Source organism: Convolutriloba macropyga, chromosome 6, assembly GCF_964194025.1.
Source record: "Convolutriloba macropyga chromosome 6, txConMacr16.3, whole genome shotgun sequence".
In the NCBI taxonomy this organism is placed as follows: Eukaryota; Metazoa; Xenacoelomorpha; order Acoela; family Convolutidae; genus Convolutriloba; species Convolutriloba macropyga.
Window position 1 is genome coordinate 15,411,358 of NC_134473.1, and position 24,387 is coordinate 15,435,744.

General features: G+C 37.0%; 2 protein-coding genes across 2 annotated transcripts in view; both read left to right on the forward strand.

Annotated features, from left to right (window-relative positions):
* The first annotated feature begins 422 nt into the window (after nucleotides 1–422).
* LOC142341512 (tRNA (34-2'-O)-methyltransferase regulator WDR6-like) lies at nucleotides 423–4,192 on the forward strand. Its single transcript, XM_075392499.1, has 2 exons — nucleotides 423–3,700; nucleotides 3,906–4,192. Exons 1-2 carry the CDS (start codon nucleotides 692–694, stop codon nucleotides 3,981–3,983), a joined length of 3,087 nt encoding a protein of 1,028 aa, XP_075248614.1. The 5' UTR covers nucleotides 423–691; the 3' UTR covers nucleotides 3,984–4,192.
* Nucleotides 4,193–4,272: 80 nt separating this feature from the next.
* The window catches only part of LOC142341513 (uncharacterized), a 37,458-nt gene continuing 17,343 nt past the window's right edge, over nucleotides 4,273–24,387 (forward strand). The window contains exons 1-4 of the mRNA XM_075392500.1: nucleotides 4,273–4,470; nucleotides 12,467–12,624; nucleotides 15,786–16,004; nucleotides 22,113–22,377. Coding sequence (XP_075248615.1) covers nucleotides 4,284–4,470; nucleotides 12,467–12,624; nucleotides 15,786–16,004; nucleotides 22,113–22,377 — 829 coding nt within the window. The 5' untranslated portion in view covers nucleotides 4,273–4,283. The remainder of the gene's footprint in view (nucleotides 4,471–12,466; nucleotides 12,625–15,785; nucleotides 16,005–22,112; nucleotides 22,378–24,387) is intronic.

The window sequence follows — 24,387 nt, forward strand, 5'->3', positions numbered from 1 at the left end:
CGTACCAGTTTTCAGTGCTGTGAGAGAATTGTGACAGCTAGTTTGAACAAGAACCTGTGTTGGAACTGAAGTGTTCAAAATTATACATCAGGCGAAATAATTTTTTATTTATTTCAATTCCAAGAGCTTGAAGTTTCTCTACTTTGCGTCTCTGTTTTTCCAAACAGTTTTTGAAAAAGTATTGTCAGAAATTTATCGAAGTACTGACCTCCTGTTTTTGAAACAACAAAGCGAAATAGTGCGTGTAGCCAAACCATAGAATCTAGAGAGTTGCGGACCAGTCAGGGATTTGGAAATTTCTGTTTGTGTTTTATTTCGAGGTTATTTTCTGTTAATCTCCTGTTCACCTTTGAGATTTTCTGTCGTTTCAGGATTTCGTCTATATTCTTTTTGTTTGTTGTCTTTTTCATTACAAAATCTGTTTCCTTTATCAAGAGGAACTGCTACGAAATCCTTATCTTGGACATATTTCGGTCGTTTCAACAGACCACTATCAACAGTTGTTTCCTATGTTGCCACAGTTATGTACCATTTGCCCCATGTCTCATAAAGTTTTTTCCTTTCAAACTCCGACCTCTCGAATGTTTAACAGCTTATCAATAGCGGCCAGAACATCAGTTTCTCGGCGTCCCATTGTCTTTCTGAGGGTCTTTGGGGGTCATAATATCAAGACCACTATCTCCAGTTGGAGATGAGATTGTGTTACAAAGTTCTGGTTAATTTCAGGTTTGTGTATGATGTTAAAATGAGTTATCCTATTCGTGGAGTTTGCGTTATTGAATCTGTTATAGTAGTTGGACGCGGAATTCATCTTTTAGTTTTGAATAATGAAGATTTATTGTGCACACAGAAGTTTTTCATTGGTAAAACCATTTTCAGTGTCAAAAAATTGGATAACAACAGTTTGTTTCTCAACTTAGGCAAATCTTTCCGGATTGCTCAGGTCCAAAGCGGTTACGACAACTGTACAATCACAGGCATCGAAAACGAAATATTTTTGAAGTATTGGATAATTGATGCCTTGAAAATTTCACATCGTGGGTCTGGTGAAAACTCAGCTTCAATTGGCGACGAACTTTTGTTATTGCTGTCTTCAAATATTGTTGTAAGATATACAACTGCTAATAATCATTCCAAATTATATAGATGTGATGTTCCGTGCATTTTGTATTCGGGATTGCTTTTCGAACATCCTCTTAACGGAGACATTTTTGTATTCAGTGGAACTGTGTTTAACACGGTACTTATTTGGAAAATTCTAAAAGATCAAAATTATGTGGGTCAGAAAGATGAACTAATGCCCGTATATTGCAGTTTGATGGGACATGATGGTGTGATTTTTGATATTGATTTTTATTGGTCGACAGGAACAGTCGTCACGGCGTCAGATGATCGTAGTGTTAGGATATGGAGTTTTTCGGATCCACCACTTCTTGTCAATTGTTCATCGATGGAGGCTTCAAAGGTCTATTACTGTCACAAAGCCCGCGTTCAACGCGTTAAATTTTTTGGTGAATACATCATAAGTGCAGGCGAAGATTGCTTAGTATGCGTAATAACTCCCGATGCAGTATTAGCCAAGTTTTCAGCGCATCGTGGTATGAATATTTTTGGTCTGGATGTTAACTTGGAGCAAAATATTTTTGTAACAGGAGGCGAAGACGGTGCTCTCTTGAGGTGGAGTGCAGAACATTTAACTGAATCCAAATTCGTATCAAGGGTTTTACCAATTTCCAGCTCAGAGAGTGATATTAGACTGGTAAAAAATTTGAATGATAATGAGATCTTAATTCTATCGACCAGTGGAAAGTTGATTGTGCGTAAATTTCAAGAAATCGGCGCTATCACTGAACATCAACATGGACAAAATGAATTTTTAATTGCAACTAGCGAAATTCTCTCATATTATGCAGTTTGTGATGTCAGTAGTCATGGAAATTTTCTAGTTTTTGGCTCGCTATATGGTCGCCTTCTATCTTTAAAACTGAATGCGTCTCATTTTGAGGGAAATCAAATGGTTCTCCATGAAACTGGGCTCTCAGATTCGATGGTTAATTCTGTCCATATAATCAATGATAGTTACGTACTTGGTTCATCGTTGGACAAACTATATTTACTTTCCATTAACTCTGAAGATGGGGCACTAGTAAAGGTCTCCCGTTTTAACTGGCCGGTTACGAAAAACAACTGGCCAAATTGCTGTGCTCTAATTGAAGACTGTCAAAAGTTGATTTGTGGTGATAGAAACGGAACATTGTGGGTTTACATTGTTCCCGAAGTTCTTGACGTGGAGCCCATTTTAGCCCAAGAGCCTGTACAAGTGATAACTAGGGCGCATAGTAAACTTGGCCTAATGGATTTGGTTTTGTTTGAAAGCAAATTGTTTACATCAGGAAGAGATGGAAAGATAAACGTCTACCACATTGTAACCACTGAACAGAGTTCTAGTTTTGGTTGCTTACAGTTGTCGAGCACCTTTCAATTGCGTGACTCGATTGACTGGATATCAAAGTTAAAGATCAAAGACGGAAAACTGTTTGCGTTTTGTTTCAAATCGGAGAATTTTGTTCTAGTTGATGTCGAAAACTCCCGCACAATTACCAAAATACCTTGCGGTGGTGGGCATCGCAATTTTGATCTGAGGATAACTATTGATGGCAATAAATTTCAGTTTTCTTTCCTCAAGAAATCCGAAGTCTCTTATATGGAGGGATCGTTTGAAAAAGTGACACCATACAAGTATGTATTACCAGCACTGCACGGGATGAAAATTCATTGCGTAGAAGTTTTGACAGTTGGAAGCGATAAGTTTGTCATAACTGGAGCTGAAGATAACTCGATCAGAATTTCGATTTTGGAAAGTTCACATCTGCAACTAGTGAGGACTCTTGCATGTATTGATACTACTCCGTGTATCGTACGGACCGTTAAAATCACCAAAATTAAAGGAATGAGGTATTTATTGCTTGCATTTGGTTCTCGATGCCTTAAATCATTTTATGAGCTGAACTTCGCAAAAGGTTCTGAAAACCGTGTTGAGGTTTGCCAAATTGGCTTTGAATGTTCGACTAAAGAGGATGAAACTGATGATTGTAAATATTTATCTGCAGATGTCTTGAAAATTGATGATGATTTTTTAACTGCGATCGCGTCATCAGATGGGCATCTTTCGACTGCGCTCCTTCGTAGCAATGAGATTGCTCAAATGAAAAATTTAAATGGAGTAAAGTCAAAGGTAAAATTTCACGATATTTTCAGCCCGGGTATGGACAACGAGAAAACGGCAGCAATTAATGTTATCAAATTAATCGATAGATGTCATATTAATGAGCAAAAGGGAGCTTTTGCTATATTCGGTAATAATTTTGGTGTTTTGCGATGCACTGAATTGTCAGTGACAGATATGTCTAACCAAGTTGAAGATTCGAAATGTACTTTTGAGATATATAAATATGATTTGTCTAATCATCTTGGCAGAATAACATGCATGGACATAGTCGATCAGAAAATTTTGGTTGGCGGAGATAGTGCTTGTCTAGTTTTGTGTTCATTTGATCCGGTTTCGCTTAAATTTACTCCCGAATTAGTTGTGAAACATTGCCATGCAGCTCAGATCGTGAATTGCCACTTTATCACGAGCAACAGTGACGAAGTGGAAATAGCTTCACTTTCGATTGATCAACGAATTAAAGTATTCACAGTAAGTGAGAGCAGAGATCAGGAGACTAATAGTTCTAAATGTGATGATTGGATAAGAGTCATAGAAGCTTCTAACTGTATAAAAAGTTCTCATTTAACCGGAATTGAAGATCCTTATTGCAGTGTTTACGTTAATAGTAGTCTCGGACATAATGGCTCAGACATCAAATGTGATAAAGATAGAAAATTAACGTACATTGTTGCAGGACAAGGATTGGCTTTGGTGTGATATATCTCATTACGAACATTGGGATCACATTTCCGCATCATTTCCGAAACACTGATGCACGTGAATCGATTCCGTCATCGGAGAGAGATTAACAATCCGCCTGCATTGCTCAACAAAGCCTTGGGTTCTGTTATGCTACCAGTCGGTGCAAGAAAGCCGAAGGAGCAAAAAAACGAGTTACGAGCAAAAAAACGAGGGTGTTTCGAGTTATGACTATGAACTTAAAATTATTCAAAAATCCTGTAATTAATTTGAACTAACTTGCTTTTTTGCCCGCTTACCTGTAGGTTGAACTTAGTACGTAATGAAGCTGAGGTCATACTCAATCGCACTTTTTCAGATATTACTGTTTTGCATGGCGATCAATATGCAGAGTCGTGTTAGTGAGAATCTTCTGACAGTGGAGGTGTATTGTCCGGAAAACAGCAGAGAAAGTATGAGCCTGTTTTACGAGCAGTACATCGCAGCTTCTCAACCGCTTTCGGCGTATGCGACACTCAGTGACTTCATAAATGCGCAAAATTCTTGGAGCTACTCTTCTAGTTAGTACATATTTACTACATTAACAATATAAAAATTAACTTTAAAACTCAGTTTGAGGTTTGTTTGTTATTGTAATTTTGTGGTAAGTTTCTCGTCAACTCTTGAATCATTTTTTCGAAATGATGGCACAGCAATTTACTAATTTTTTGTTAAAAATGATGGGGATTTGAACCAGAATGTAACGGCTGCTCTCCTATCAAAGACAAGGAAAACTTTACACCGCACAGTTCATTTCAGCGGTTTCAAATCTGTCCGGATATTGTGTTTTTGCAGTTAACTTTCGTGAACTGTATTATCCGCTATACTGTAGATTACCGTTGCCTTACTTGTTGTTCAATTAGTATTAATTACTAATCTTTCAGCTTTGCTATATAACAAACTTGTTTCGCAACAAACTAAACGAACAACAAAATAATTCAAATTGAAACAATCAAGTTTTTGTTGAGTTTTGTTAATAACTCAAGTTGTAAACCGAATTTAGAAAATCTAATTCCACCAAATTGTAGCCCTATAATTTGGCTATAGTCTTGCTAAGTTTCAACGTTCTATCTCAAAGATTATAGAAAAGGACACATTTAATGTAACTATAACTGAACAACAATAATATTCTAATTTTAATCTTAGCAAGTCTTTCGATTGGTCTCAATAACACCAATGTCAAACTAGAGTAGGATTTGTTAAAGCCAGTTAGAGCAACTGACCATGTGCTTTGCACAAAGTTTCTCTTACTTAGAAACTTTGTTCCTCAGAAGGAAAAATTGAGAATATCAAAGTTAATTCTCTTTTCACAAGTCAAAGTTAAGATATAACTGTACAATCACTAATAGGATCTCCAGAAACGAGACATGATAAAAAGTAATTTACCGCTCAGAAAAGTGTGCTTCAATACGCACTGTATGTCAGTTTAATATATCCAAAATTAAAAATTTCGACTGATTTTTGGTAGTTTTTCAAGCTCCTGTTATGCTGCTAGTCACGTGGGTTTACATGTCAAATTGAACTTTTGATTGGTTGTAGATCACTACGTCGAGAGATTCTCTGAATACACTGAGCTTGGGGTTTGGGATACCTTATTCGGTGCACCGCACTCCAAGTTGGTATGATAATCGCAAATTTCGAATCTGGCGTACCGAAATGGGTATCTCTTACTCCGTTTGAGCAAAATTCTGTGTGATTGTGAAAACGTGAATTTGTGGCGACAATAGAGTAGTTCGATTTTGAGTTTCAGTTTTACTTCATATGGCGATTGTGTGCTAATAATAGTTACAAAATATAAATGTTTAACAAAATGAACAAATCCCTATGGCTTGGATAGAATGTAGCATTAAGTTTTGCCTGTCATGCTATTCAAACTTTACAGCTTGAAATGGCTTTGAAGCGTTATTCATTTTAGTTATTGAATTAGTAAGCTCAGCCACAACATCGCCGGCCCCGTTTCTCATCGCGAAAACATCTTTTCCAGTTAGTGCTAGGGCGAGCTTTAATTATGGTCTCCTGTAAACTCCGTCGTTCGTTCGAAGTATAGCTGATCGAATCACTCCGTCAGACCCTCGTTGCTCTCCTTAACTCGACCTAGATTATAATATCCACGCTTATTGCTATCTTCGATCAACAAAACCAGATCGCCTTCTTTAAGGGTTTCGTTCGCCGTAGATCGCCATTTTTGCCGGTTATTCAGAGTCGGCAGATATTCTTTACGAAATCTCACATGATTTGCATAGGCTTCAGTTTGTCGGAAGAGCTTGCGATGATCCATTAATTCTTCTGAGCATGGTAGATAGGGTAAGCAAACGTTCTTGTTGCCAAGCAAGAAGGAATTGGGTTCAAGGCTTTATGTCGTTAACATCTGAACTGACAAGTCAACGGTCTTGCGTTCAATGTCTGCTCCACAATGCACATCGTAGTTGAAAGAACGTCCTCGGTGACTGATCTGTTCCCCAATACTGCATACATTGCTTTCTTGCAACTTCTCGGGACAAAAATTATACGTTCTTCGATCCGTTCTGTGTTCCAAGCCGCAACGTACTCTGCAAACTCTCGTTCAGCTCCAACAAAGTTTGTCCCGTTGTCACTGATGATTGTACTTGGTTTGCCTCTTCGTGCAATAAATCTCATAATTCCGTTGAGACAATGTTGTGTCCAAATTGGGTACCAGTTCTATATGCACCGCTCTCATAGTTAGACTAAAGAAAGGACAGCACCATCGCTCATCGTTTCTCCGCCCAATCTTCAGAGTGATGGGGCCAAAGTAGTCAACTCCCAAATTTGTAAAGGCTGTTGAAGCATCTGACCGCTCTTCGGGTAGATCGGTCATTACTGGTGTTATGGTTTGTGCTCTGCCTTTTCTACAGGTAACGCACTTGTTCTTGGTTGATCTTAAGGCGTTTCGTGTACTTAGTATTCACATCTGGTGAACAATGTTTCTTACATGCTCAGTGCCTTCGCGTTGATAGTCCTTGTGCTCGTTTCGCAAGAATGATGCAACCGCGTGATGTTTCCAATGTAGTAATATTGGATGCTTTGCATTGCAGTCCAGTTGACTTTTGCCTATTCTGCCTTTGGCGCGAATAAGTTCTTCTTTGTCTAGGAAGGGTGAGAATTGTAGGATTTTGCTGCCTTTTGGAATTTGCTTTTCAGCTTTGAGAGATTTCATCTCTTAATCAAACTGTTCTTGCTGTAGTAACTTGAAGATGATCGCCTTTGCTTTTTCTCTTTCTTCAATACTGACTACCACTGTTACTGGTTTGTGTTTGTTCAATGCTCGCTGTACGTATGCCACCGTATTCTTTAGTATGTTAAAGTTACTGAATCGTACTTACTGAATAACAGCTGTCTTTCCAGACTGTATCATGACGTATGAGGGTATATTCTCTTCATCTGATGCAAAGATTATGTTCACTTGCTCTGGCCGCTCACTTTCTGGTCGTTTCAACCAGGCCGGCCCAGTGAGCCACTCACTTTTCTGAAGTTCCTCAACGTTGACTGCTCTGGTGCCAATGTCCGCTGGGTTGTTTATACCACTCTCATGTTTCCATTGTGAAACATTAGCTGTATCTATCTCAGCCACTCGATTGGCCACAAACACTTGTTGTTTACGATGGGAACTGTGTCTCCACTGCAGTGGATGAGTCTGACCAGAAGCTGCGACTATTTATCTTTATTTCGTGTTCCTTGGCTATCTGTTCCTTCAACCTCACTGCCATGACGGCCGCTTGCAATTCCTGTCGGGGTATTGAAAGGTGCCTGATTGGTGCCACTCTGCATTTTCCAATGACAAATGCTAAGTCAGCTGATTGTTCTTTTGGTTGTGATCGTAGATAGGTCACTGCTGAAATCGTGTCTTCAGATGCGTCAGCAAACACATGAAGTTCGGTTTTATCCTTTTCTCTGTTGAAGTATCTTGTATCGATGCTTGTTTCAGCTACAATTGGAAGATGTTCGTTCCATCTCAGGAATTCTGCTTCTTTGCCAGGCTCCACTTCGCTGTCCCAATGTTGCCCATTCTTGGTGCAGATGCCTTTCAGGAGTCTTCTCATGTGAACACTCAACGGAGCAAACAATCCGATCGGGTCGAATATTGAAGAGACTAGTGACAGAATCTTCGTCTGGGTTATAGGTGCTTCAAATTGCTTGTTCCTACCTCTGCACACTTGAAGACTATCTTCAGTAACAGCCCATTGCAGTCCTAGCACTGAGAATCCCTCCGTATTGGGTTCCATGTCGACTTGTTTCATGTTGCTGATTGACTTCAAATCTTCTGGGATTGCTTCGGTAACTGCATCGTTGTTGCTTATCGACTTCTTCACTTCAAATCCATGTTGTGTTTGAAGAGGTTGTAGTTGATTGAAGACTTCAATTGCTTCTTCAGAGGGTTTCTACCGATTTGATGAAATCGTCCTTGTAGAAGTTGTTTTGTATTGCCTTTGCTGCAATTGGATACATTTCTTCGTTGTCGAGTCCCTCTCGCTTGAGCTTAGTTTGCGCAAGTTGGAAAACTCTTAGCTCCAAATACATGACGCTGATATTCGTATATCTGAACAGGTTCGTTAGTTCTTGGACGCCATAGAAACCTCAAGCAAAGCCTATCCTTTTCGTGAACTTGCACTTGTAGAAATATCGATTCGATGTCAACTGTCAGGGCTATTGGTCCTTCACGAAATCTGAACATTGTTTCAATCAACCCGCGTAGTAGATCTGGTCCTGCTAGTAGTTTGGCGTTCATCATACTTCTTTGTACTTTGATGCAGCATTGCAAAAACGTTTTACTTTGCCAGGCTTGTTCGGGTTCACCACTGGATGGTGTGGTAAATACTCGTCCAATGTCTTTACGAAACCCTTTTATACATCTCTATCTATTAACTGCTGATATAAACTCTTCAGTTATAGGCCCCTTTGTTATCTTCGCTCCAGTGGGTAAAGCTGACCCAAGGCTGAGCTTTAGTTTTTGGGTAGGTTTGGCTCTTTTTACTCCACAGCATTCCCAATTCGTACCGCTCGCCTGTAAACTTTGTATTTTCTAGCATCTTTTGTGCCTGCAGTTCCATCTTTGACTTACTGAAGACGTTGATTTTAGAAGCATAGGTTTCTGTCGCACCAGGTTTGGGTATTCTCAGCCACTTTCTTATCTTCTGTGAAGGCGAAATGACAAACATTTTGGCTTCTTCTGCCCGTCAAAGGGCATTGTAGCTCATAAGCATCTTGACCAAGGATGATGCCAACTTCCATCAAGTTAAAGCTTTTGTTGGGTAGAACACTCAAGTGATTGAAGCTTCGTTTCAGCTTGTTTTAGTTATAATTCGTGTTTCCCAAGGCGATTGAGGGGTGTTCAAACGCTTCGATTGAATGCACCTCTGACTGCAGTCCGTCTTCAGATCCTTTGTTCCGTGTATGCCGGCTTTGTTGAGCGTGACATCGGTGCATTGGGCTCGTAGCTTCTCTTGCACATTTTGGTCGATGAAAGAAACCGTTGATCCACTATCGAGGAAAGCGTATGTGTTCAGCCAGTTGCAACCGCTCTTTTTTGAGACAGGAACCATCTGAAGAAAGCTCTTAACTTCCTTACTCTGGTTGATTGTTGCTGCGCTTACGTTGACTGCGTGATTGCCCTCGTCCATTTGGTTTTCTGAGTGTAGCAATCGGTTGTGCTTCTTGATGTATCCAATGATACCGCACACATTGACTTTACAATCTTTGATTGCATGTCCTTTGCCTAGACATCCGTGACATGAGCGTTGCCTTCCTCACTGCTGCGTACCGATCATTCACATTCATGTTCCTGAATAGTGCACAGTTCCATATTTTATGAGTTCCATCAGGTAGAGGACACTGATCACTTTGCATTTGCTTTGTTTCCACGTTCGAACTAGAACTGAAGTTCGATGTTTTCGAGGACCGTTTGTCTCTATTTGTGCTTCTTCGGTCTTCTCTTCGCTCTCACTTGAAAGCTGTAAACACTTCATGCACAAATGCCATCCTAGATAGCCACTTTTCAAACATAATCAGATCATTCCAATCTTCATCTTTATCATTAACATAGAACCACCACCTCTTTGAGAACTTGAGTTAGTTTATCTATTGCCATATACAGTGTCGAGGTTGATTGCAGATCACCAATCTGCTTGTACTTTTTAAGCACATCCACGAAGTTCAAAACAGTAACTGAGAAACTGATCAAACCTGTTGAGTCGTGAGGTTTCACCTGACTTGCTTTGCGAAGACTCTCCAGTTGTGTAGCAATGTTCACATGAGGCCATCCCAAACCTCCCCTCCAGAAAGCTCCATGTAGCACCATAGAACTGTCCAGATTAGCCCGTTCCAGAGATCGCTGACCCTGTCTTGCCTGTCAGTAGAGTCTTCAGATGGCTCAGCTTCCCTGAGTCTGGTATTGGTCGTTGATCCACTGCAGAAACGAACATACTAGACCACTCCGGCCATTCGAGAGGGTTTCCATCGAAATTGTTCAACTTCAGCTTTGGTAGGTTACTTCTACCTGCGTGGCTACTGTTTTATGGTAGACCAGCTCTAGGGGAAACGTCCCGGTCTTCAACACTTGAAGATCGGTCCCGTGAACTCCGAGATATCGTGAGTGACTATGCATGTTTACTTCAGGGGTTGCTTCGAAGTGAGCTTTTTATCGATCTAGTGTTAGAAGGTTGTCGATCCTACTAGTCCAGTCTGAGACATCTCTCTTCTTTGGGGTCCAGATGAAGGGTGATTTATCTCGAGCACTAGTTGATTGGGAACGTACATCACCATTCTCTAATGCTGTTCTCTTCACTTTGCGCTCTAGCTCACGCTCTTCATCCAGTAGATGATGTTTGGTTTCCAGTTCTTTCATTTGCATTTCAAGCTTTAGATTTCTCCGTTCGAACCGTGCCTGTTCCAGTAGCATTTTGGTTTCGAATTGGATATTAAATTTCTTCATTCTTTCCTCGTCTTTGCTTTGCTGACGATGTTTGGGAAACATTCTCCGTATCTTGGCGGCTTGCTGTTGCTCTTTTTTGTACTGTTTGATCAACTGGGTTGTCCTTTGGGTAATTGTTGTTGCCCCGCTGTCGTTCACTGCTGGAGTTGTGTTGCTTTTCTCTGCATTCTTTTGTGGTTGGATGCCTTTGCCTATATGTGCAAGCCAATGATAGTCCAAACTTGCTTTGCACTTCCTTGCTTGCTTCGGATGGTCTTCGACAAAATTTGTAGGGTAGGGTGCAAGCTTGTTTTGGCGTTGCAGCTGCTTGGGTATTTCTTCTTCTAAAAGGTGAACTGTCTGTTGGTATAGGACCTTTAGTTTGCTGGGTCGATTTGAATGTTCAATTTTTTTTGTTGCCAAGCCTTCGTTTAGTGTTAACTTCTTCCATTAAATCTTGAAAATTCTTGTGGTATCTGAGCTGTTGATTGAAGCTCCTCTCTGCTGGTCTCGCTTGAATTGCCTGGTCGCTCTTTGCTTTTGCTTTGCTTATTTTCTTTGAAGAGGGTTCGCACTTCAATTTTTTTATTAAATTGAACTCTTCTATTCGCCTTACTGGCCTGTTGCTGATTTGGTTGATTCTCTTTGGGGTGCCTTCGGCACTCTGTTCATCAGAGTGTACAGCAGTTTGCCTTCCACTGTCCGGGTCGGCGGACCAAATGTAACGGATGCTCTCCTATCAAAGACAAAAACTACACCGCCCAGTTCGTTTCAGCGGTTTCAAATCTGTCTGGATATTGTGTTTTTGCAGTTAACTTTTGTGAACTATTTTATCCGCTATACTGTAGATTACCGTTGCCTTACTTGTTGCTCAATTAGTCTTAGTTACTAATCTTTCAGCTTTGCTGTATAACAAACTTGTTTCGCTCAGAATAGCAAAATAATTGAAATTGAAATAATTAAGTTTTTGGAGCTTTGTTAATAACTCAAGTTGTAAACTGAATTTTGTTCCACCAGGGGGAATCTTATTCCACCAGATTGTAGCACTATAATTTGGCTATAGTCATGCAAACTTTCAACGTTCTATCTCAAAGATTATAGAAAAGGACATATTTAATGTAACTATAACTGAACAACAACAATAATGTTCTAATTTTAATGTTTCTAATTTCATATATGGGGATTTTGTGCTAATAATAGTTTCTAAATATAAATGTTGAACAAAGTTAACAAATCCATATGGCTTCGATAGAATGTAGCATTAAATTTAGCTTGTCATGCTTTTCTAACTTTACTGCTTGAAATGGCCTTGAAGCGCTATTCAGTTTGGTTATTGAATTAGTAAGCTCAGCCACCACACGGGAAATTCATTCCCAAAAAAAAAAGAAATTATACCTAAATCGTGTAGAATCGCCTTTTCAGTGCCAATATTTAGTTGGAATTCAACGGTATTGCTTCATTTTAAATTGGCCAAAAGTTGTTTGTTAATATAATTATTGGACGAGCCCTTCCTTGTAGCAAGTTTTTGATATTAACTTTCTTAGAAATATATCAGATTTATTGAGAGGTATTAATCTGCTTTTTGTTTTTAGCTAGAATCAAAGCGAAATGGAACTATACTATCAGTTGTGGAAAGTGCATGAAGAGCTATAAATGGCTGCTACCTCTCATGGTTCATACAATTGAACCCGACTGCTGCACTGTACTAGAAGAGATGCATTTTTCGACCTCTAAAGATACCAGCTGTCAGGTATCTGAACAGTTATCTATTGGTTCAATTTTCCGTCGCATCTAGATTTTCGCCGTAGTTACATCCTCCATTTCTATAACATGGTTACCTCCTCTATAAGGATTAATTTTGTAATATATAGTCCCACCTCTTATCAGTCCATCCAATCCATTATTAATAGCGGCGAAGCGATAGCGAGTATATTATTGGTCTCACCTCGGTTATTTACAATTCAAGAGTTTGAATTATATTGGGTTGCTGTCTTTTTTTATTAATACTGGAAGAGGGGAAAGTTTAGGGAGTGGATAGAGTGATTTTTGCGACCATTGACTTTTACTGCTTTGCAGTTCAAATTTGTGTGCGTGACGTCATTTGTTCTGCTTTTAGGTCAATTGCGTGACTTATCTCACTCAAAAAATGACTCCTGAACTCACTTATAAACATACACTAGTTAAAGCTCAATGATTAATAGTGTGCATCTAAGTAGTGTCAAACGTATATGCCCCAATTCTTGAGTGTTAGAGTCTTGAGTTTTTGATTTTTAATATTAATTTCGAAAAAGCTCCTGGAGTTTTTTTTACTTATAGAGCGCATGTGTCATAAAAATGAGTCCGAATCTAACCCAAAAAGTCTAGTGGTCTATTAAAGGACTTGTGGTCAATCTGTCTATTTTATTTTTTTAGTTGTTTCAATTCCATGGAAGGCCCTTAGAGGCTGTTTTCCGGCAATATGCCGGCTATGTTTTGTTTTGAAACAGCGAGGCATTGCATTTTAGGCATTGTAATTTAGATCAAAAAGGAGTTGTTTTGCGGACTGAATTTTTTAGCTTGATTTTCAAAGTTAAGAAAATCCCTTATGGGAAAAAAATTGCTCTCGATTTTGATTTTTTACAGAATTTAATTTCCTTTTTGACTTGTTTCATGTTTTTTGACTGGATTTCTTTTTAAATGCCTTTCCGAATCAATTCCGTCATTTTTAGGTCTATTGTTCTGTTTAGTCATTAAAAGTTTTTTTATTTTAGTTAACTACTTCTACTGCTATGTGTTAACCGTTGCTTTCAGCTTTCAAACGGAATGAACAGGTAATTTCCAGGGGACTTTAAGTTGAAAGTGCGAAGGTAACTCTTTGAAAATTGTGAGCCCAGAATGAATCATTATTGCCCTGTTTTAACCAAATTTCTTTAATTAGGTCGGTTACAATTAATGTGTGTCCGATGCTATATGATTTTTTTAAATCAAATTTTTATGTATATCTATAAGCCCCTTTTAACATCAAAATTGTGAGTAATTTTTTAAAACTTTTTTCTTAAGTTTCGTAGGTAGGTTCATGGGTAGAAGTTCATTTGCTAAATTTTTCAGTTTTTTCAATGGGTTTAGTTTCCTCGTTATGTCTATAGGTCGACCCATGCTTCTGTCAGCTTTAATGGTACTTGGTATTCGTCCGTTTGAGTGACAATTAATTGGTTTTGAAGACCTTATTAGGAAAAAATGTATTTAGAAATGTTTTAGGCTTCTCTTCTATCGTGCATTTTTACAAAAGAATGTTGCATTTGAAAATATTAGTTTCAAGAAGTTTTGGGTAATTTTTGAAAAACTTTCTAATTTTTTAGTTTTAACAACCTTTGTTGCTTTTTTAGTGCTGTTATTCTTTCCATTGTTTGTCAAGCAAGGTTTTTGTTGGCAATGCAACCATTTAGTTTTTTGTTTTTGATATGTAGTGGTTTTTGAACAGGTATCTGGACAGTTATCTAGAGTTCATAGTTATCTATAGTTGACCAGTGGTTGGGTTCATCGAATTTGTCAATCAGCAAGCTGGTCAATTAATCGATTTTGAGATTTTCATTCAATTCCTTGTGTTTTTTGGGCATTGTCATGCTATGTTTTAGTTCGTCGCTTTCCCCATTTTTGTTACGACCATTTGAGCACGCCCCAAGAATTCGAAGTTTGAAGTGACTACTGTCACTCGGCAACTGTTATTCGTATGCGTAACGATGCGTATTCGTATGATGTGATAAACTTTAATATATGACTTACTTTACTCAATAAAATGCCTTCTTCACTCACTTATTGAATCTTAGATTAGAATATAAATTCTGAATCGAATGAATAGAGGTCACCCAAGCCTAATAATTATGAGGCTATTTTACTCGAATTTAATTTAAAGATAAGGATAGTTTGAAATCTGAGTATATTTCTAAGGGCAATTTGTCTTTGGTCTTAATGATTTTTGTTAACAATGAGGTCTCAGCGTTTAATTGCTCTTGAGCGAAGTTCATAGCAATTATTGTAAACGTGTATCTTTTTTATGCAAATTTTTTGCTGGACAATTTTGTGCTTTTCTTCTAGAACATTCTTTGACTTCTCAAGTGACTTTTTCACGCTTTCGTTCTTCATTTTTGAGTGATTTCTATTGCTCCGAAGTAAAGCGTGTTGCTAATATAAAATCGGTTGCAGAATAGCACAGGTAAATGATTTGTAGCGCAGTGGGTAGTGCGTGTGGTTGTGGATCGGGAGGTCAGTGGTTGGAATCTCGGCGGGGAAAGGTTTTTTGCACCCATAAAGAAAAATTGATCTGGGCTGCAGCCCCTGAATTAAAATGCCTCGCCTGTCGTTCAAGAGCAATTCTTCCGACATTTGTCAGTTTATGTTCTATTTTGCGGCTATTTCCGGCAATATGCCGGCTATATATAGTTCAAATAAGCTGATAAGTTTGTTCACGCATGGTAATGAATGGGGAACGGGCAGTAAGAAAGGTGTACCTATTTGCTCTCAATTTAAGTTTAGCAGTTTTAATAGTCACGCTGTACTTTTCGTACCAGATTTTTCGTACTAACAACTTTTCGTCTGATCGCTTTTTTCGCCTGACCCTTTGATTTTCCGTCCTCAAACATGGGATAACAAGGTATAGCCCGGAGGGCATTAAGTTCTCTTAGACTTTCGGCTTTCTAGACGCATGCAATTCACCAAAACTGTTTTGAGAGATTTTCATGGTGTGAATGGCGATTCTTAAAGTTTGACCCCCCCCCCTACACCAGCCCCCTCACTTTGAACCCCTCCCACTTAACTCTCTTCCTCCGTCCACAGCTAACTACTGATGAAGCCAACCACTGGTCAGTCGTTTGAGAGCAATTCGCTCAACGTTAGTCGGTGATGTTTGTATACCAAACATTCTTTGTGTTTCAGTATTGTCTCATGCAACTGACTACCGATGCGGTGGATTTCCACATGTATATTAGACACATAAGTTTAATCATACGAGACATGGACGCCACATCCGTTAGAGAATATGTAGCTGACATGTACAGCACGTACATGGTGATCAGCTGTGATCAGTGTGCGTTTACCATGAAGATGAAAACGAACAAGATGCAAGCTGCTGATCAGTTCTACAGGCATTGGAAGGTAGATATTTAATTTTCTTGCAAAATTCTCTCCTCAAAATTTTCACTCGGGGAAAATTTTTTGACAAATTATTAAGAAGAGTCAATTATGTCTCGCATTTTTATTTTACGCTCTTCCCATATCGATATTACGTGTCTTGCTTATGCGTCATTTGAACTACCGAACCAATGCAGTGAATGAAATAAGAAATTAGTAAAGGAGTTATCTAATTGCATAGAAACTAATAAATTATGGAAAAATTGGCAGTTTTATATTAGACCCTGATAGTTTTCCAAAGTTATCTGTCATAAAAGATTTTCTTTTTACAGGTCCATCATATAACTGTCTATAAAATTTTAACTTTTTTCGTGCCCTACTCTTAGTTGAAACCCCCATGGAGCACTTGCCAAATTTTTGCAATGATTTACTGTGTGATGGCGCGTGCTCTGAACGGGGTTGCATAGCCTACTGGTAGAACAAAAACAGAGAACGGAAAGACTCGATGTTTTTTTTGTCTGACTTCAATGGGTTAAGTTAATTCATTGTACGTATAAATAGAAATTGGTTTTCAGGTTAGGAAATAAGTATTAATTTACGAAAGACTGCGTGCCCTAGTTTTTCCTTATATGGAAAACTCCCGTTCTTCGAATGTACATGCAAACAACTATTGAAGAAAGCGAACGTTTTGTATTAAAAGCTGTTTGATTTTCGTTCATAAGTGCATTTAATGCTGTTAAACCAGGTTTGATGCAAAATTTTTGGGCCCTGTAGGTCATGCATTTTTATTGATAGTTTTTTTTTTCGAATGGCTTTTGCCTTCATTTATTAAAATGGCAGTTCGTCGGTTTATGTTTACAACATTTCTTAAACTTAAACAAGTTTTTTGAGAGAATCCCGAACTAACATATGTTGTATCTTCTTATAGCTCTCTGCGTCTCCAATTTCAATAAATAAAACTTTCAAAAGTTAATCTGGAAGAAAGTGAGGGGAGGTAATATTTTGTCTCATATTGGCATGTTCCGTTTTGCCCAACTGTTTTGTTTTCTCTTCTGTTCGATCATCTTGGCGTACATGAAAACCAATAATGTTAATTTGAGCCGTGTTACCTGCCGATTTTTTGGTTTCCGATTTTCGAGATATCAAACGAAACAACCATCACCATATTTCAACATCAACTAGAAAATTTCCAAAAAGTTTGTTTTTTCTGCACTTGAAACAAGGTAATTTTGAGCACCGACAATTAAAAACTTCTTAAAGTACCTGTTTTTATGGACCTCGAGGTTTTTTGAGTTTTTAAAGGTCTGATCAAAAAGTTTTTCAGTTTTAATTTTTCAGATGAAATCACAAAAATGTGCTGTTTGGATTTAAAATTCGTTTTCGGTCTGTTGCTGATTGAAAAATATCGGTTTGTGTCTGATTGTATTTTACGTTCTTTAGAAATCAGCCTTTGTTTCATACCGCTGTTCAGTTGGCCTTGATTCAGTAGTATCCTGTCACCTAATTTGTACCGTTATTAGACACACACATCAATCATTTGTGCCAGTTTACGCTGACGCTGAAAATATTATTTTGCAAAACACCAATTATATAACTTTTTTCATGAAATGAGAGGTTGAGATGAAATTGTTTAAGCAAATAAAACTCTGACCCATACTACAAATAAGTTGTTTAGTTGTTTTTGATTGTAAAACGATGCCGTATCTACGCGGTAGAGAAGAATCAATTGAACAGAACATTTATTTTCAGGCATCACATAAGTTGTGGGTATTCTTGTTTTTCTCATTTCTTATTGATAGTCGCACAAATTTTCACTGCCGACGATTATGGCGCTCCTAGTTTTACAACTCATAGACCAGTAATGGTAGTCTACGGGTTTTTAAGCTAAAGCAAGTTTGCTCATGACTTCAACTTTGAATTCTTTGTTTTCGATCATTGAGTAATTGGGCACTGCAGATAATTTTCACAGTTCCAAGGTTATTCAGTGAAAATTTCTTTGCATAGAAGTACCTCTTCCTTATACAATCGGCCCTCCGCCACCGCCTACCCAAACTCCTAAACTACAAGTTGTAAGCATTTTTGAAACGCTTTGTATAGTTTTTCCGCTTATTAATTTTTATTTCTTCTTTCGACTTTGCTTATTTAGGAAAGTTTGGTTTTAAATTTTTTTCTCGACTCTTTGCTTGATTTCGGTATTCTACCGGCTATGTTTCTCTAAGATGTGATCTAACATTTTTTCCTTGACTTTTATTTCGAAACGGGCTAAACAGGTAAAGCCCAGCGGGCATTAAGTTTCATTACAGTCACTTACCTGGTTTTAGTAGTCTCCCAGGAACACGGTCTTGTTGCTGCCTGCTGAGAAGATCGGAATTCCGGTTGAAAAGTCACCTTTTAATGTTTTCGAGCCCCAAATACAGTTTCTTGTGAGTTTTCTGTTAAATCAGTCTTGAATTGTCGTTGGTCCAGTCCTACAAGACTTGCGCAGTACAGATTGTCTTTCAACATCTGTTTTTTAAGGTGTTTGTTTTGGAAATTTTTACCTAAGCTTAAAAGATTGTTCCATTTTGTATTCTTTTTTCAATTTAATTGAATTTTTGACATTTTGATTTTTTCCGTCTGTTAAGGGCATATGAAACTTTTTTCAAGGCTTGAACGTAAAGCATTGGTTTGATTTTGAGGGCACAAAATTGGTTTTGAGGATATTTACGTCATTTAAGACAAGATATTTTTCAATGTTTGTCATTTTTTTGCTTATCTTAATTTTCTGTCAATTTTTTGCCTCTATGTCTATTACAGGTCCAAATTTTTCTTCAAAACTGAAGAATTTATTTGACTGAAGAAGTTATTTTTTTTGCTAGACCTTGCGATTAATGAGGTCGTTTATGTGTTTTTTTGTGTAAAAAATTTCGACAAATTAAAAATGATTTTTGCGAATTTTGATGTTTTTTTGTCGTTTTCGTATTTTTGTTCATTTAGTCAGGCAAAAAAATTTTGAGCTCGCAGCTAGGTTTTACCGTCCTTTTTCGCAGTGTCATATTTGTATTACTTGTTTTGGTATAAAAACTGGGTGTTGGCGCGTCTTCAGTTTTTTTGCTGATTTTAATTTTTAATTCAAAGATTAAAAAGCATTAATCAAAGCATTAATTCATAGATTTTGACTCCGTCTCATCTGTGGTATGTCAATTACAAGATTTATCTTAGATTTCATGTCTTTTTTTTCTCGTTTTCCTGCTTTTTGTATTTGTAAACCTTGGTATTCTACGAGCTTATACCAAAAAAATACAATTTAAATGCCATTAGTTTCTCTAAATCTCTTAATTTGTGCAAATAATTTTATCTCTTTCTCGCTATGTTCAATTGGTCTGCTGGTCGGATAAAGTTTATAGTTTATCATTCAAATAATCCTTGTTTTTTTTAGAAATTGCCATTGCTAAATTATAGGATCTGTTTTTGGGGAAGTAAAATGCACGGGAACAGAAGTATATTGGGTCAATCTGCTGAACAGAAGTCAAAAGTAGAGAGAAAATTAGAGTGGTTTTTTTAGTCATTGTTGAGTGGGAACGAGAAAAGTAGGTGTAAACAAATTTTATGCCACGGCTGTTTACAAAGTTGTAAAAATACGTCTGGAAGCTTTTATAACATCTGAAGCAAATATTGAACTTGATGAATTTTTGAAGTTTTTTGCTACTTCGCCGTTAGACGCTTTTTGGCCGTTTGGTAATCTAATTCAGTGTCTATAGAACTTAGGAAGTGTTTTTGCTTGAATGTATTTGCCTTAGATGTTTTAGTGACCTTCTGATTAGGTTGATTACATTTTTGAGTTGACGAAAATTGAATATTTTAAATCAATTTTATATCATATTCTTTTGTTTTTTAAATTTTAATTTCTTCTTAGGTTTAAGCTCTTTTCAACATTTAAGTTTAGACAGGGCAGTTATCACTGAATTAATTAATATAAAATATTTGTTTAGGGTTTTTGATGCTTTTGTACCGTTTCTGTTGCTTTTGCTAGCAGTTGAGAGTCGTTTAGGGAATAAAAACTGTTTTTATAAGGTTGTTTTTCACTGTAGTTTCAAAATCGCAATTTACGAACAATTTCTATCCGATCTTTTTATCATTTTAGCTTTTCTCTTGTCATTTTTTGATGCGTTATTGTTTCCAATTGGGAGGTGAGGTGTAACTAAGCAGCAGGTGTGAGTAATTGGGTGGGGCCTATGTGTATATCTATTTCAAGGCGGTTCCAGAGTCTTCCGGCTATGTTTTTCTCACTTCCAGGCAGAAGAAGTTCGTTTGGCTTTAACATATTTTGCAGCTTTTTCAGCATTTTGTTTGAACTCTTTCACTTCTCCAGAGTACTTTCATTTTTCACTCAATTTGCTGAAAATTGTTAAGCAGCAGTTGATAAAATGAACAGTTGGCGTCAAAAATCAAATTCACAAATGGAAAAACGGGATAAACCCGGTTGTAGATGCTTGATAATTGAACTTTGTTCTTACCATCTCTACTGCTGATTGGTATTGATACTATTTCCTGTATTCTCTCATAAGGCAGCAGGAGTATGCCGAACAACGAAGTTCAATCAAAATAACGTACACTTCGAAAAAAATCAAAATGAATTTTAATATTTTGTTTTCGATCCCACTCACTGTTACGGGAATCAATGGTCGCATTTTTTGGCAATCTGTCCGGCATGTTTTAAAACTGCGATAGCAGTAGCTGAGCGCAGCTCTGATCAGCCGTCGTTTGTTGGGTCTTCAAGATTTATGTTACAATCATATGAAAGTCAATATTACTTCAAATCGGCTTTTGTTCTCATTTATCAGAGCGAGGTGTTCATTCACGTGAATAATTTTTTGATGACTCTCTTCACTCTCAAAACAACCTTTCCTCTAAAAATTTGTTTATTTTTTGGAAATTGGAGGAAAAATTACTTTTAAGTTTTTGAAAATTTTTGAAGAATTATATGACACCTACTTTAATTTTAGACGACAAATATATGAGAAGCTATCGTGGGTATTTTTTGACAATTTGCCAGATTTTTGCTATTAGGTTTATTTATAATTTTGGTCTGCTGAAATGATCCTGAGGCGAATATATCAACTGTCTTTAGGACATGGTTATCTTTTGAGCACCAGATCACGAAAACATGACCGGTTTTTGCAAAGCAATTTTCCTTGCTGTCCCTTTCGATTACATCTTGAAAAATAAATTGGTCTTTTTTTGCCTGGCTGTAAGTTTGGAAAACCATGGACAAAGTAGTCAAAGTTATTGCTAATTTCTAGAATGATGCGCTGTAAAAGTTTGAAAATTGAATCCTATTTCGGATGTGATACTGTTCTGGTAAAGCCTTTTTGATAAATCTTTAGAATATTTTAATTTTTCGTTTCCTTTTCTGTTAATTTTTTTTGTTGTTTTTCCTGTTACACCTTAGACTTCATATCCTTAAAAAATTTTGCATTTGCTCAATCACATTTGTTTTTTTTGATAAAACGTTGTGGCTGTGAAAAACCACTAAAGTTTAATTTAAACATTTTTTTATTTGCTGAATTTGAATGATTTCGAACCTATATAGTTTTAACGCATCATTGTCATAAATCAGCTAATATTTTTCCTCTGATAGTCAACACTTAATTAAAATCCCTAATGAGAAAATGCGCGTGGTGTTTCTGTACTCAAATGCAATCAACTAAAAGGTTGATAAATTTACGTACCGTCATTTTTGACCAGACAGCCTTCTCACACCACAAAAACGCATATCCGAACTGTTATATCCTGTCATTTTCCACGATAGACTGTAACCCTCTATAATTGACATTTCAACACCTTTAAAATGGTACATATCAATTCTGATTGGTAATCACATTTCTTGTTAAGCTATACTCACGTTATCTATAGTAATCATTCGATTCAGCTTTTTCTTGGATTTTCTATAATAATTTCAAATGTAAATGTAATGAAAATTGCAATCATACAGGATTGCATAGGTTCTTCGTCGGCACAACAACGGTGCTGAATAGCTTAATAATAAAAATGTTTTCAAGTAGCCTATTGATATTCTGAAAAACCTATGTCAATCAGGAGGAATAGAACCCACTTGACATATGTTTATAAAGGTGTTTCTTTTTTCTTCAGTTATGTTCAACAATGCCAAAAGATGATAACAGCAAAGATAAAGAAACAATGATGGCGGTGGACAAGTTCAACTACTCTTGTCCCAAGTGCCAACAAAATTTCGACTTCCGTGCATTTATCAAGCACTCGGCTTGTGGCGACGCTCCAAGTTTCCAAGAGGCCGTGGTCATACAGAAGCCTAGAGATACTCGTGACTCTAGCACCAAGCGGATATCAACTGCTAGAGGAATCAACTTCAATGAAATTTACGGAGATGATTGTGACAGTAAGTTTGATACAACAGCGAGCCGAGAAATTTACTCCAAAATATTTCAGAACACCGATAATTCTTGCTAGTATTTGGAGCAAATTTGTTGTCGCAAATACTAACAAAAAATTAGATGATTATAGAAGTTATTATATTAATTGCTCTCAAACGAAATTTGTAGCAATTAAATTAGTCCTGTCGGTCTTTTTACGACTCGAAGAGGAGTATTGGTTTTCTTAAGGTTTTTTTTTTTACCGGAAGTACTATTTGTTCAGGCGGCGTTTTGACCTAATAGTGAAAGTGAGTGAAATTGCCGTGTAAAATAACTTTTTCTGAGCGATAGAAGTTTTTTGTTCATGCGCCGGGTTCAGTGAATGACTTTTTAATAGCCGCCCTCATCTTCTCAGCCGGCTATTATAGCGCTCCTATTTTTTTTACTTCGTCAAACATTTTTTTCGCATTACCCATTTTGCCGCTTTTTCGACATTTTGCGTGAAATTTTTTTGACTTCTGTAAGCTAGTTTCACTCTTCTGTCATTCTGCTCAAAGTCCTTTTAATCAGCAGCTTCTCAGCAAAGCAATTCAAATTGAAGAGAGTCAGTAAAAACAATCAAAGTCAGAAATAGAAACGGGATAAACCCATAAAGCCCATTTTTGGATTTGCGGTACTTGAACTTTGTTCTCATAAGTTTTAGTTACTGTCTATAATGCTTATTGGTATTGATACTAGATCCTGTAGCCTCTCACTGAGAGACAGGAGTATGTTCAATTACAAAATGACATCAAAATAAATCGCTTTAAAAAAATTTTTTTATACAAAAATCAATTTTTGTTGATGCTTTCTTTTTCAATCACAATAGAGTTATGGAAATCAACAGCTGCTATTTTCTGGCAATCTGCTGGGTATGTTTGACTTTGAAAAGAGTTTTTGAGAAATTGGCGAATATAGATGAGTTTTTAGCCGTGTTTTCGTTAATTTGGCCCAATTTTTTTTAAATTGTAACTTGGTTCTTTGTTGAAATATATCTTGATCGATGCTGCATGAATATGCAACCATCTGAAATTGCTATCAAAATGTTTCTGAGTGCTCAGTAATGCGTTTCAAGTGCAAAATTTGCCCATATTTTCTATTTGTAAATTTTTGGCCTTTTTTCGTAATTTCTTCCTTTTTGCGTCTTCAAGCGGTCTTTTTTGAATCAAATTAGTAAATATGTTGACGGTTTTTTTATAATTCCGGAATTGGGTGCAACTATTTGACATGATGTGTTTTCATTTTTTTAAAATTGAACACATACATATCCGATTTTGGCGGTTTTTGTCAAAGTTTTCTTAGTTCTTTGTTTGAACTTTGATTTGTTTGATTTTATTTACCGTAAGAAGTAATTTGCTGCATCATCGGTGTTTTCGGTTTCGTTTTATTTCTAATTGAATTGTCTTTCGGCGATAATTCTTTATATTTCATTGATTTTTTTTCCATATTTTGAACATTTTTTCATTGTTTTACTGTTTCGCGTTTGAGCTTTTTTCACTTCTTACTGAGACAGGAAGATGGATATGCAATGTTCTTTATCCTGGGTTGCTTCTTCTTAAAACTCAATTGCCTCAATTTATGTTTTTTAATTAAAGATTCGAATTTGTTTTTTGATTTTCAGAAATTGCGAAGTAGATTTTTAAAATCTTTTTCGCAATGTATGTATTCTTCATACGCTAGCTTGTTTTTTTCTAGTCTTCTCCTAAGACCTATAGGTTTATTTGCCCTGCCTTTAAGAAATTGAAGTTAATCAATTAATATTTTTTGTCTTTGAATTTTTTAAAGTTTTTTTGTTTGCAATTGATTTCATTTAACATAATATTGAACCGAGGTTTTGCTAGCTTCACTTTTACCAATTTAGAACGACATTTTTTTTCTGCAGATATTCTTGGGGCTTGGTTTCGCTAACATACGAATTTCTGCGTTTGAATTTTGATCTCTCTGTAGTCTTTTTCATGATTAATGTGTTGGTCATTGTTTAGTTTTATCGCGTTCAT

Excerpts from the sequence above, each read along its gene's own strand:
- LOC142341512 (XM_075392499.1), top strand. The coding sequence starts at position 692 with ATGAGATTGTGTTACAAAGTTCTGGTTAATTTCAGGTTTGTGTATGAT. Across the intron at positions 3,701-3,905 it reads AACGAATTAAAGTATTCACA|GACAAGGATTGGCTTTGGTG; the intron begins GTAAGTGAGAGC and ends ACATTGTTGCAG.